Source organism: Salvelinus alpinus, chromosome 11 (assembly GCF_045679555.1).
Source record: "Salvelinus alpinus chromosome 11, SLU_Salpinus.1, whole genome shotgun sequence".
Lineage (NCBI taxonomy): Eukaryota > Metazoa > Chordata > Actinopteri > Salmoniformes > Salmonidae > Salvelinus > Salvelinus alpinus.
This window is the reverse complement of record NC_092096.1, coordinates 18218462-18230470: the sequence shown is the minus strand read 5'-3', so window position 1 is coordinate 18230470 and position 12009 is coordinate 18218462. Positions and strand designations below refer to the sequence as shown.

The following is a 12009-nucleotide window of genomic DNA, read 5'->3' as shown; positions in this document are numbered from 1 at the left end:
ATAATACTGACCTTAATATATGTCTGCTTCATTTCTTTTCAGATTTCTATTCTGACTTCTGAATTATCCAGAGAAATATAAAGGCCTGGAGTGCATGAAAAGTAATCACCAAAATGTCCTTTCCCCTGATATGAAATATCTTCAATAATGACATTTTTGTTTCTCAAACACCAATAATATTAAATAAAAGCTATAAACATCCTATAATACCTGTGGTTATAGTATTGTGCATGGCAGTTTGCTGATTGTTTTCCCATCTGCTTATGTGCAACTGAATTGAATACAACCAATATTGCCAGAGTTTAGTGGTGTGTTCACTGTCATTGCCTCTAATTAGGCTGTGCTACATCAATGAAGGACAGCCTAGAAGGTATGCCCCAAGCCAGCCCACCGTAGGACAGTTAAATATATGATTATTACATATTGCAGGAGTTTGGTCAAATAACGGGTTTAAGGACAGCCCTGCCCAATGAGCCCTTGACGCATCCTCCTTCAATTTCACCTTGCCTCTCCTCAATGCTAAGCTGCAGGGTACTCTCCCAAAATGAGACTTTCACAAACAACTTAGATGAGTAACTTGCCCACGTTCATTTTTCAGAAGCCTATTAAATTTAGCAAAGTGCAGACGTGTAGATATCCGGGAAAAAATGAGGTCGTTCACCGGTCGAAAAGTGAATGCACATTACCCTCACACGCACCTCCCTTCGACTATGATGAGTATGGACCTGCAGTACACGGCCAGCACTGGTAACTGACGTTTCTGCATTGCGGTAGCATCCTCCGAAGCATTGCAGAGTTATCCCTGTCCTGGTCCGTTTTAAAATCCCTCATTGCAATCCCCTAAAACCGGTTAAATCTACAGACTCTATTCTACATGCATTATGCTCATGCCGTTTCGGCCTTACCTGTGAAATAGAATGAAACGGTATTTCAAATTATCCGCATAGCATGAACACCTGGATCAAAACCGCATTGTCCCACAACCAAGCGCGAGGAGCAGCGCGTGCGTTTCAACTGTTCTATTGGAGGAGAGAATATGACTGGCGGTGGTCGTAGGAAGGACGAGGAAGCGCATATCTGATCGCTATTGGAAGAGGGGGGTGCAGGGAGGATGCAGGGAGGATGCCAGCATTGCGCACCGGCGGCGGTATCTGTGCCTGCAAAGCAAAGCCAACAAAGTAATCACATCAGCATTCTACTGTAGGTCTACATGATCAGTAGCCTACATGATCAGTAGCCTACAATTTCAGATTTTTTATTTATTTGTAAAGATCTTAAAAATGTTCTCTGGCCACATTGTAATAATAACAGTTATGTTGATATATATTGGACATTTATTGTCTCAATGTGCTGTCATGTGCCATGCATTTTAAACTCAGCGTTAATAACACATGGTTAACTTTATGAAACACAGCATGATACCCATTTATAAAACAACAACAGCAGGAGCTTTAATGAACAGAGAGGAGGTCCAGAAACACATAGAGCTGTAGAGGAGGTAGAGGAGGTAGAGGAGGTAGAGGGGGGCCAGAAACACATAGAGCTGTAGAGGAGGTAGAGGAGGTAGAGGAGGTAGAGGGGGTAGAGGGGGGCCAGAAACACATAGAGCTGTAGAGGTAGAGGGGGTAGAGGAGGTAGAGGAGGTAGAGGGGGTAGAGGGGGGCCAGAAACACATAGAGCTGTAGAGGAGGTAGAGGAGGTAGAGGAGGTAGAGGGGGTAGAGGAGGTAGAGGGGGGCCAGAAACACATAGAGCTGTAGAGGCAGAGGGGGTAGAGGAGGTAGAGGAGGTAGAGGGGGTAGAGGATGTAGAGGGGGTAGAGGAGGTAGAGGGGGTAGAGGGGGTAGAGGGGGGCCAGAAACACCTAGAGCTGTAGCGGAGGTAGAGGAGGTAGAGGGGGGCCAGAAACACATAGAGCTGTAGAGGAGGTAGAGGAGGTAGAGGAGGTAGAGGGGGGCCAGAAACACATAGAGCTGTAGATGAGGTAGAGGAGGTAGAGGAGGTAGAGGGGGGACAGAAACACATAGAGCTGTAGAGGTAGAGGGGGTAGAGGAGGTAGAGGAGGTAGAGGGGGTAGAGGATGTAGAGGGGGTAGAGGGGGGCCAGAAACACATAGAGCTGTAGAGGTAGAGGGGGTAGAGGAGGTAGAGGGGGTAGAGGATGTAGAGGGGGTAGAGGGGGGCCAGAAACACATAGAGCTGTAGAGGAGGTAGAGGGGGTAGAGGATGTAGAGGGGGTAGAGGGGGGCCAGAAACACATAGAGCTGTAGAGGAGGTAGAGGAGGTAGAGGGGGTAGAGGGGGGCCAGAAACACATAGAGCTGTAGAGGTAGAGGGGGTAGAGGAGGTAGAGGAGGTAGAGGGGGTAGAGGGGGTAGAGGAGGTAGAGGAGGTAGAGGGGGTAGAGGATGTAGAGGGGGTAGAGGGGGGCCAGAAACACATAGAGCTGTAGAGGAGGTAGAGGAGGTAGAGGGGGTAGAGGAGGTAGAGGAGGTAGAGGGGGGCCAGAAACACATACAGCTGTAGAGGAGGTAGAGGAGGTAGAGGAGGTAGAAGAGGTAGAGGATGTAGAGGGGGTAGAGGAGGTAGAGGAGGTAGAGGAGGTAGAGGGGGGCCAGAAACACATAGAGCTGTAGAGGTAGAGGGGGTAGAGGAGGTAGAGGAGGTAGAGGGGGTAGAGGGGGTAGAGGCGGTAGAGGAGGTAGAGGAGGTAGAGGGGGGCCAGAAACACATAGAGCTGTAGAGGAGGTAGAGGAGGTAGAGGAGGTAGAGGGGGGCCAGAAACACATAGAGCTGTAGAGGTAGAGGGGGTAGAGGAGGTAGAGGAGGTAGAGGGGGTAGAGGAGGTAGAGGGGGTAGAGGATGTAGAGGGGGTAGAGGAGGTAGAGGAGGTAGAGGGGGGCCAGAAACACATAGAGCTGTAGAGGTAGAGGGGGTAGAGGAGGTAGAGGGGGTAGAAGATGTAGAGGGGGTAGAGGGGGGCCAGAAACACATAGATCTGTAGAGGAGGTAGAGGAGGTAGAGGGGGTAGAGGATGTAGAGGGGGTAGAGGGGGGCCAGAAACACATAGAGCTGTAGAGGTAGAGGGGGTAGAGGAGGTAGAGGAGGTAGAGGGGGTAGAGGAGGTAGAGGAGGTATAGGGGGTAGAGGGGGGCCAGAAACACATAGAGCTGTAGAGGTAGAGGGGGTAGAGGAGGTAGAGGAGGTAGAGGGGGTAGAGGAGGTAGAGGGGGCTAGAGGGGGGCCAGAAACACATAGAGCTGTAGAGGTAGAGGGGGTAGAGGAGGTAGAGGAGGTAGAGGGGGTAGAGGAGGTAGAGGGGGTAGAGGGGGGCCAGAAACACATAGAGCTGTAGAGGTAGAGGGGGTAGAGGAGGTAGAGGGGGTAGAGGATGTAGAGGGGGTAGAGGAGGTAGAGGGGGGCCAGAAACACATACAGCTGTAGAGGAGGTAGAGGGGGTAGAGGAGGTAGAGGAGGTAGAGGAGGTAGAGGGGGGCCAGAAACACATAGAGCTGTAGAGGTAGAGGGGGTAGAGTAGGTAGAGGAGGTAGAGGGGGTAGAGGATGTAGAGGGGGTAGAGGGGGTAGAGGAGGTAGAGGGGGGCCAGAAACACATACAGCTGTAGAGGAGGTAGAGGGGGTAGAGGGGGTAGAGGAGGTAGAGGAGGTAGAGGGGGGCCAGAAACACATAGAGCTGTAGAGGTAGAGGGGGTAGAGGATGTAGAGGAGGTAGAGGGGGTAGAGGATGTAGAGGGGGTAGAGGGGGGCCAGAAACACATAGAGCTGTAGAGGAGGTAGAGGAGGTAGAGGAGGTAGAGGGGGGCCAGAAACACACAGAGCTGTAGAGGTAGAGGGGGTAGAGGAGGTAGAGGGGTAGAGGAGGTCCAGAAACACATGCAGCTGTAGAGGGGGTAGAGGAGGTCCAGAAACACATACAGCTGTAGAGGGGGTAGAGGAGGTAGAGGGGGTAGAGGAGGTAGAGGGGGTAGAGGAGTGTGGAGGGGTGATGGGATGAGAGAGGGGGTAGAGGTGTGTAGACGGGTGATGGGATGAGAGAGGGGGTAGAGGTGTGTGGAGGGGTGATGGGATGAGAGAGGGGGTAGAGGTGTGTGGACGGGTGATGGGATGAGAGCGGTTGTAGAGGTGTGTGGAGGGATGATGGGAGCTCTGTTGAGTTTTAGCTTGTTGATGCTCTCTCGCCCTCGCTCGCTCACACACACACACACACACACACACACACACACACACACACACACACACACACACACACACACACACACACACACACACACACACACACACACACACACACACACACACACACACACACACACACACACACACACACACACACACACACACACACACACACACACACACACACACACACACAATCCCCAAATCCAGATTCTATCATCCGCAGTGTGGGTAATGAGGGGGAGGGAAACAGAGAGAAATAGCAGTCCTATACAGCAGGATTAGATCAAAACCAATCTCCCTCTATAAATATATGAGTCACTGCGGTTCATAGTAGTCTAGTACTTCCCTGGATAAACAGCCGTACCGTTCTGTGTCCAAACAAGGTACATTGGACAAGACCTTGTTATTGCATAATATACAGTAACATGTTACAAAGAACCTTGAATATCTCCAGGTATACATATTGAATCTAGTGAAACAATACAGGTATTCATGTTTGATATAGAACACAAATTAATCCATTAAAATAATGAGGGATGAAATTAAAGGAGGAATAAATCAGTCTGAAGTGAAATTCTGAAACCAACATTTATTTTTTTTCATTTCAAAATACAAAATATTTAGCAATATTATATTATAGAGTAAACCATTTGACAGCCTTTCATGCTCTTCGAGTAGCTTCAACATTTACCAGAATGTTCTACTATCATTTCATATATTATTTCCTATAGTCACCAGTCAGGGTTTCACACTGCGTCCTGCTATCATTTAGTCTATTTGTGAGTCTCAATGGATGAGCATGTCATTTGTTTATTTGAATTATTTTCTCCTCCTCCTCCTCCTCCTCCTCCTCTCCTGCACCTCTCCTCCTTACCCCATAAGGCCTTGAGCTAGCAAAAGTAGTAACCTGACAAATTTGAAAAACAAAGTTGCACAGCAAATGAAAGAGTGAAAACTGTAAAAGGTCTATCTTGTACTCATCTTGCAATGCACCCAACACACCTTCAAACCCCCATAATGCTAGTTGATCAGGTCAAGCTCCCGTCTGGCGTCTCTATACCCCCTCCAACCAAAACATCTACAGTCAGGTCAAGCTCTCGTCTGGCGTCTCTATACCCCCTCCAACCAAAACATCTACAGTCAGGTCAAGCTCTCGTCTGGCGTCTCTATACCCCCTCCAACCAAAACATCTACAGTCAGGTCAAGCTCTCGCCTGGCGTCTCTATACCCCCTCCAACCAAAACATCTACAGTCAGGTCAAGCTCTCGTCTGGCGTCTCTATACCCCCTCCAACCAAAACATCTACAGTCAGGTCAAGCTCTCGTCTGGCGTCTCTATACCCCCTCCAACCAAAACATCTACAGTCAGGTCAAGCTCTCGTCTGGCGTCTCTATACCCTCTCCAACCAAAACATCTACAGTCAGGTCTCGTCTGGCGTCTCTATACCCCCTCCAACCAAAACATCTACAGTCAGGTCTCGTCTGGCGTCTCTATACCCCCTCCAACCAAAACATCTACAGTCAGGTCAAGCTCTCGTCTGGCGTCTCTATACCCCCTCCAACCAAAACATCTACAGTCAGGTCAAGCTCTCGTCTGGCTGTTCTCTCATACCCCCTCCAACCAAAACATCTACAGTCAGGTCTCGTCTGGCGTCTCTATACCCCCTCCAACCAAAACATCTACAGTCAGGTCAAGCTCTCGCCTGGCGTCTCTATACCCCCTCCAACCAAAACATCTACAGTCAGGTCAAGCTCTCGTCTGGCGTCTCTATACCCTCTCCAACCAAAACATCTACAGTCAGGTCTCGTCTGGCGTCTCTATACCCCCTCCAACCAAAACATCTACAGTCAGGTCAAGCTCTCGTCTGGCGTCTCTATACCCCCTCCAACCAAAACATCTACAGTCAGGTCAAGCTCTCGTCTGGCGTCTCTATACCCTCTCCAACCAAAACATCTACAGTCAGGTCTCGTCTGGCGTCTCTATACCCCCTCCAACCAAAACATCTACAGTCAGGTCAAGCTCTCGTCTGGCGTCTCTATACCCTCTCCAACCAAAACATCTACAGTCAGGTCAAGCTCTCGCCTGGCGTCTCTATACCCCCTCCAACCAAAACATCTACAGTCAGGTCAAGCTCTCGTCTGGCGTCTCTATACCCCCTCCAACCAAAACATCTACAGTCAGGTCAAGCTCTCGTCTGGCGTCTCTATACCCCCTCCAACCAAAACATCTACAGTCAGGTCAAGCTCTCGTCTGGCGTCTCTATACCCCCTCCAACCAAAACATCTACAGTCAGGTCAAGCTCTCGTCTGGTGTCTCTATACCCCCTCCAACCAAAACATCTACAGTCAGGTCAAGCTCTCGTCTGGTGTCTCTATACCCCCTCCAACCAAAACATTTACAGTCAGGTCAAGCTCTCGTCTGGTGTCTCTATACCCCCTCCAACCAAAACATCTACAGTCAGGTCAAGCTCTCGTCTGGCGTCTCTATACCCCCTCCAACCAAAACATCTACAGTCAGGTCAAGCTCTCGTCTGGCGTCTCTATACCCCCTCCAACCAAAACATCTACAGTCAGGTCAAGCTCTCGTCTGGTGTCTCTATACCCCCTCCAACCAAAACATCTACAGTCAGGTCAAGCTCTCGTCTGGCGTCTCTATACCCCCTCCAACCAAAACATCTACAGTCAGGTCAAGCTCTCGTCTGGCGTCTCTATACCCCCTCCAACCAAAACATCTACAGTCAGGTCAAGCTCTCGTCTGGTGTCTCTATACCCCCTCCAACCAAAACATCTACAGTCAGGTCAAGCTCTCGTCTGGCGTCTCTATACCCCCTCCAACCAAAACATCTACAGTCAGGTCAAGCTCTCGTCTGGCGTCTCTATACCCCCTCCAACCAAAACATCTACAGTCAGGTCAAGCTCTCGTCTGGCGTCTCTATACCCCCTCCAACCAAAACATCTACAGTCAGGTCAAGCTCTCGTCTGGCGTCTCTATACCCCCTCCAACCAAAACATCTACAGTCAGGTCAAGCTCTCGTCTGGCGTCTCTATACCCCCTCCAACCAAAACATCTACAGTCAGGTCAAGCTCTCGTCTGGCGTCTCTATACCCTCTCCAACCAAAACATCTACAGTCAGGTCTCGTCTGGCGTCTCTATACCCCCTCCAACCAAAACATCTACAGTCAGGTCTCGTCTGGCGTCTCTATACCCCCTCCAACCAAAACATCTACAGTCAGGTCAAGCTCTCGTCTGGTGTCTCTATACCCCCTCCAACCAAAACATCTACAGTCAGGTCTCGTCTGGTGTCTCTATACCCCCTCCAACCAAAACATCTACAGGTCAAGCTCTATTTACATATTACAACAAAATATCTACACACAGAAAGCAGACACATTTGGAAACTAAAAACTTGATGCAAGTTGTGAAAATGTAGATCATGTAAATCAGGAACTTCCTCTTGAAATTCTCCCTTCGTCTTCCAGGTGACATATGGATCAGCTGTTTCTGCCAAGATGTCCGGACCGCTTCACACAACAGACTGTCATCACCTAGAAGAGGAGCTATAGAATACGTCACACACACACAGACACACACACACACACACAGACACACAGATGCACACGCACACACACAGACACACAAACACAGATGCACACGCACGCACGCACGCACACACACATACACACACACACCACACACCCACTTCATTCTTGTAGATGATCCAACTCCACTGACTACTGGGTGGAGGCTACACACTAAACCTCAAGGTTGCACTCTGAGTTACAGCAAAACGTGACAACAAACACATATAAACGTTTAAATGCAAAAAAACAAATCACCAGCACATATTACTATTGACATTTTCCAATGAAACAAGCAACATTTCATTCCTTATGATGAATAGGCAAAACACATTCAATATCTTCCATACCGTTCAAGCCCCTTCAGTTCCTATCAGCTGTTGTACGTTGTAGCAGTAGTTCACCCCATCCTTAATGGCAGTTAACCAGAGAGTTAAACAATAGGCTGCATCTGAAATGGGACCCTATTCCCTTTAGTGCCCTACTTTTGACAAGGGCACCCTACATAGTGCGCTACTTTTGACCAGAGCCGTATGCACCCTGGTCAAAAGTAGTGCACTATATAGGGGGAAGGGTGCCATGTCAGGTGCATCATAGGTTGGCAGTAGTTTAGTGCTGCTGGTCTGGTCCCTAGCCCTTCCTCTAGGTGTCACGCTGAGAGGAGAGATGAGACCATCGATGATGATAGTCTATTCTCCTGTGGTGTTGGTTAGTGATTCAGTTCTTTAGGTTAGTAAATAATCTCTCATGGCTGGGTCTATACATGGACCCATGACAACTGTACCGAATTGGAACCATAGAAACAGAATGATGGAATGAATGTCATTCTATTTCTGCGTATTGGAACCAGGTCCTGCTTTGTGTTTCAGAACCAGGTTCTGCTCTGTGTATTGGAACCAGGTTCTGCTTTGTGTTTCAGAACCAGGTTCTGCTCTGTGTATTGGAACCAGGTTCTGCTCTGTGTATTGGAACCAGGTTCTGCTTTGTGTTTCAGAACCAGGTTCTGCTCTGTGTATTGGAATCAGGTTCTGCTTTGTGTTTCAGAACCAGGTTCTGCTCTGTGTATTGGAACCAGGTTCTGCTCTGTGTATTGAAACCGGTTCTGCTCTGTGTATTGGAACCAGGTTCTGCTCTGTGTATTGAAACCGGTTCTGCTCTGTGTATTGGAACCAGGTTCTGCTCTGTGTATTGGAACCAGGTTCTGGTCTGTGTATTGGAACCAGGTTCTGCTCTGTGTATTGGAACCAGGTTCTGCTCTGTGTATTGGAACCGGTTCTGCTCTGTGTATTGGAACCAGGTTCTGCTCTGTGTATTGGAACCAGGTTCTGCTCTGTGTATTAGAACCACAGCTCTGCTCTGTGGATGAGGGGATGTGTATGGGTATGAATCTAGAACTCAGGCTGTTCTCTACAAAGGCACTATTAACCGTGCTGAAGGGTTCTCTGGTTTTGCACCGCCTGCAGTCTGTATCGGGTTCCAGACCTGGCTCAGAATAGTTTGATTTCATTACTTTAGGATGCGCTTGATTTAGCTTGTCTGCTGTGCAGAGTTCACCCAGGTGGGTGGGAATGTCTGGTGATGGTACTATTATATTGGTTCCGCAAGCGAAATAGAGTACACCTAAAGTGTTTGCAAGAAAACAAATACTTTACTATTTTGACACAGGTCTGCTCTGGGAACTGCAACAGGAACACAGCACCGCTTGACTGTTCTCTCTCTCTCTCTCTCTCTCTCGCTCTCTCTCTCCACACAAGGCAGGAGCGTGGAAATGCAATGCTGTTGAACTATGCTGGGTGGTGGCCATTTTATAGGTTAGGCCAACATGTTGATCAATGTTTGTTCCATGATCAGAGAGGCTGTATGCAGTCTCAGCTGAGTGTGTGGTGAAGCTGTATGAACAATGGGTCTGTTCCAATCTCCATGTTAGATAGTAGTGTCACTGCAACAAGACCGTGTGTCTGGTGGAAAGGAAGACAAATGAACAACAACTAAACAACAACAACCCTTGAAAAACCAAAGAAAGACAAACAGCAGCGTCTGTGTGTGAGTGTGGGATCGTTGGAGAGAGGTGGGGAGTGTCGGCGTTATTCTGTATTGATTATTAATAGTTTTCTCTTCAGGGCTACAAACTATAAATGTGTTATCCCTGACCATCCAGTCCATAGATTTGTTCTGCAATTACAGTATACATACAAACACCTCCTGTCTTGCAAAAATAACATGTCACAATAGCATTTAAACTGAGTCACACTTTTCACAGCAATGTCCACAAAGACATTGATGACGCCATAGTTTCCCCCCGTATTATAATACCTATATAACACTTATGACAGTAGAAAGGTAAGATGATGAAAGGCATAACCAGTAGTTTAAGGTGTGCACCGCGTCATGGCGTACAGTCAGTCAACGTGAATCTCTGCTCCCACGCTAGACACCAGTATGATTCCGTGTGTAATGGTTTACAGTATCATTCATTCCATGCAGTATATTAATCACAAGCAGATGAATGTATAGAATGGCAAAAAGTATGTATACTGTTGACTGCCATGTTGGGTGATGTTGAGAAAATATATATTCTAATGGATATCATTGTTTGCAAAAAGACAATGATCTATAGATGTCATCATATATACGTTTGCAAAAGCTAAAATGGCCCTAACACACACATGCCCTCTCCAGCACTTTGTGGAGCAGTCTGGGTGATGAGAACCAACCCAGTCTGCTCCTGGAATACATTCCTCCACTTCCTGCTTGTCCGTGTTGCCTTCTCCTCCATCTCTCTCTGTCTGTTTCTGGGCTCCTACATCCATCCTTCTACTTTTTCAAATGGTTCTAAGGTTCTTCTTCCCATGTCTCTTCTGGTTGGTTAGTTGTTTGTCCCATCGTGTGATAGTGAGGGAGGTGAGAGTAGTCACAGTGTGATGGGGGGGTGGGGAGTTGGCGGGCAGGAGGGGCAGGCTGTGGAGAGATGACAGGGTGTGACAGAAGTAGCCATGGTGATGGGTGGCCACGGTGACAGGTCACCACGGTGATGAGACTCCGTGGTGACACGTCCTTATGGTGGCAGGTCTCCATGGTGACAGGTCAGGTCACCATAGTGACGGTTTCCATGGCAGCCAGTCGTCATGGCATCGCCATCGGCTAGCGGCGACTGTCTATCTAACTAGACGAAGGAGTTCATAGCGTTGACCGGCGAGGGGGCCTCGGAGCTCTCGTTGCCCTCGTGCGTGTCTTTCTCCTTCTTGCCGCTGTACTGGCCGATGAAGGATCCATCCTCGTTGAACTGCCCATCCCCTCCCTCGCCGTAGTCCACCAGGCTGTCATCACTGTCGTCCCTCTTCACCGTTCCGTTGGACGGCGTCCGGCTGCCCTTCAGAGGCTTGTGGTCCTCCGTGTCACTAAGGGTTAGGAGGGAGAGGCAGAGAAACGGTTTACTTTAGGTCAGATAGTGGTGGCTAAGTTTGGTCCTGGAGAGATACAGGGGGTGCAGGGTTTTGTTCCAGCCTGGCATTGATGCACCTAATTCACCTGACCAAGGTCTTGTTTATGATGTGTTCAAGCTTGGCTGGAGCAAAAGCCTGGAACACCTAGTTCTGCGGGACTGGACTTGGTGACGAATACTTTGACATGATTCCATTTCAATCAATAAGGCGTGCTTCTCAACATAACGCACATACTAGGCAGACATCAGACCATGTGCTATCCATTAAATCTACATGCATTAAAGACTCAGAGGGATTCAAATAACAGATCTGTCCAAAATGCATAGGGGTCTTAATGGTCTTGGAGTCGAGGGGCTGAGTCGTACAAAAACCCTTTTATTGAAATTAAAACTGAACTATTTCTGGTGGATCAATCTACCAGTAGAAGTGCAGTACACTATATCCTGTTTAACATTAACACTACGGTGACACTATATCCTGTTTAACATTAACACTACGGTGAAACTATATCCTGTTTAACATTAACACTACGGTGACACTATATCCTGTTTAATATTAACACTACGGTGACACTATATCCTGTTCAATATTAACACTACGGTGACACTATATCCTGTTCAATATTAACACTACGGTGACACTATATCCTGTTCAACATTAACACTACGGTGACACTATATCCTGTTTAATATTAACACTACGGTGACACTATATCCTGTTCAATATTAACACTACGGTGACACTATATCCTGTTTAACATTAACACTACGGTGACACTATATCCTGTTCAAT

General features: G+C 48.1%; 2 protein-coding genes and 1 long non-coding RNA gene across 26 annotated transcripts in view; 1 reads left to right on the top strand and 2 right to left on the bottom strand.

Moving 5' to 3' along the window:
• The window catches only part of cntn1b (contactin 1b), a 45756-nt gene extending 44692 nt beyond the window's left edge, over window positions 1-1064 (bottom strand). The window contains exon 1 of one of the 4 annotated variants that reach the window (XM_071331914.1): window positions 906-1064. The gene's annotated coding sequence lies outside the window, so the exon portion shown is untranslated. The other 3 variants (XM_071331915.1, XM_071331917.1, XM_071331916.1) reach the window with 3 other exon arrangements.
• A 6339-nt stretch (window positions 1065-7403) lies between these two features.
• LOC139533686 (uncharacterized) lies at window positions 7404-7636 on the top strand. Its single transcript, XR_011666842.1, has 2 exons — window positions 7404-7485; window positions 7532-7636. It is a non-coding gene; the product is annotated as an uncharacterized lncRNA (long non-coding RNA).
• A 360-nt stretch (window positions 7637-7996) lies between these two features.
• nrcama (neuronal cell adhesion molecule a) overlaps window positions 7997-12009 on the bottom strand; it is a 158165-nt gene continuing 154152 nt past the window's right edge. For all 21 annotated transcript variants that reach the window (XM_071331932.1, XM_071331931.1, XM_071331950.1 and 18 more), the window contains one exon: window positions 7997-11172. In XM_071331932.1, the coding sequence (XP_071188033.1) occupies window positions 10938-11172 (235 nt within the window). In that variant the 3' untranslated portion in view covers window positions 7997-10937. The remainder of the gene's footprint in view (window positions 11173-12009) is intronic.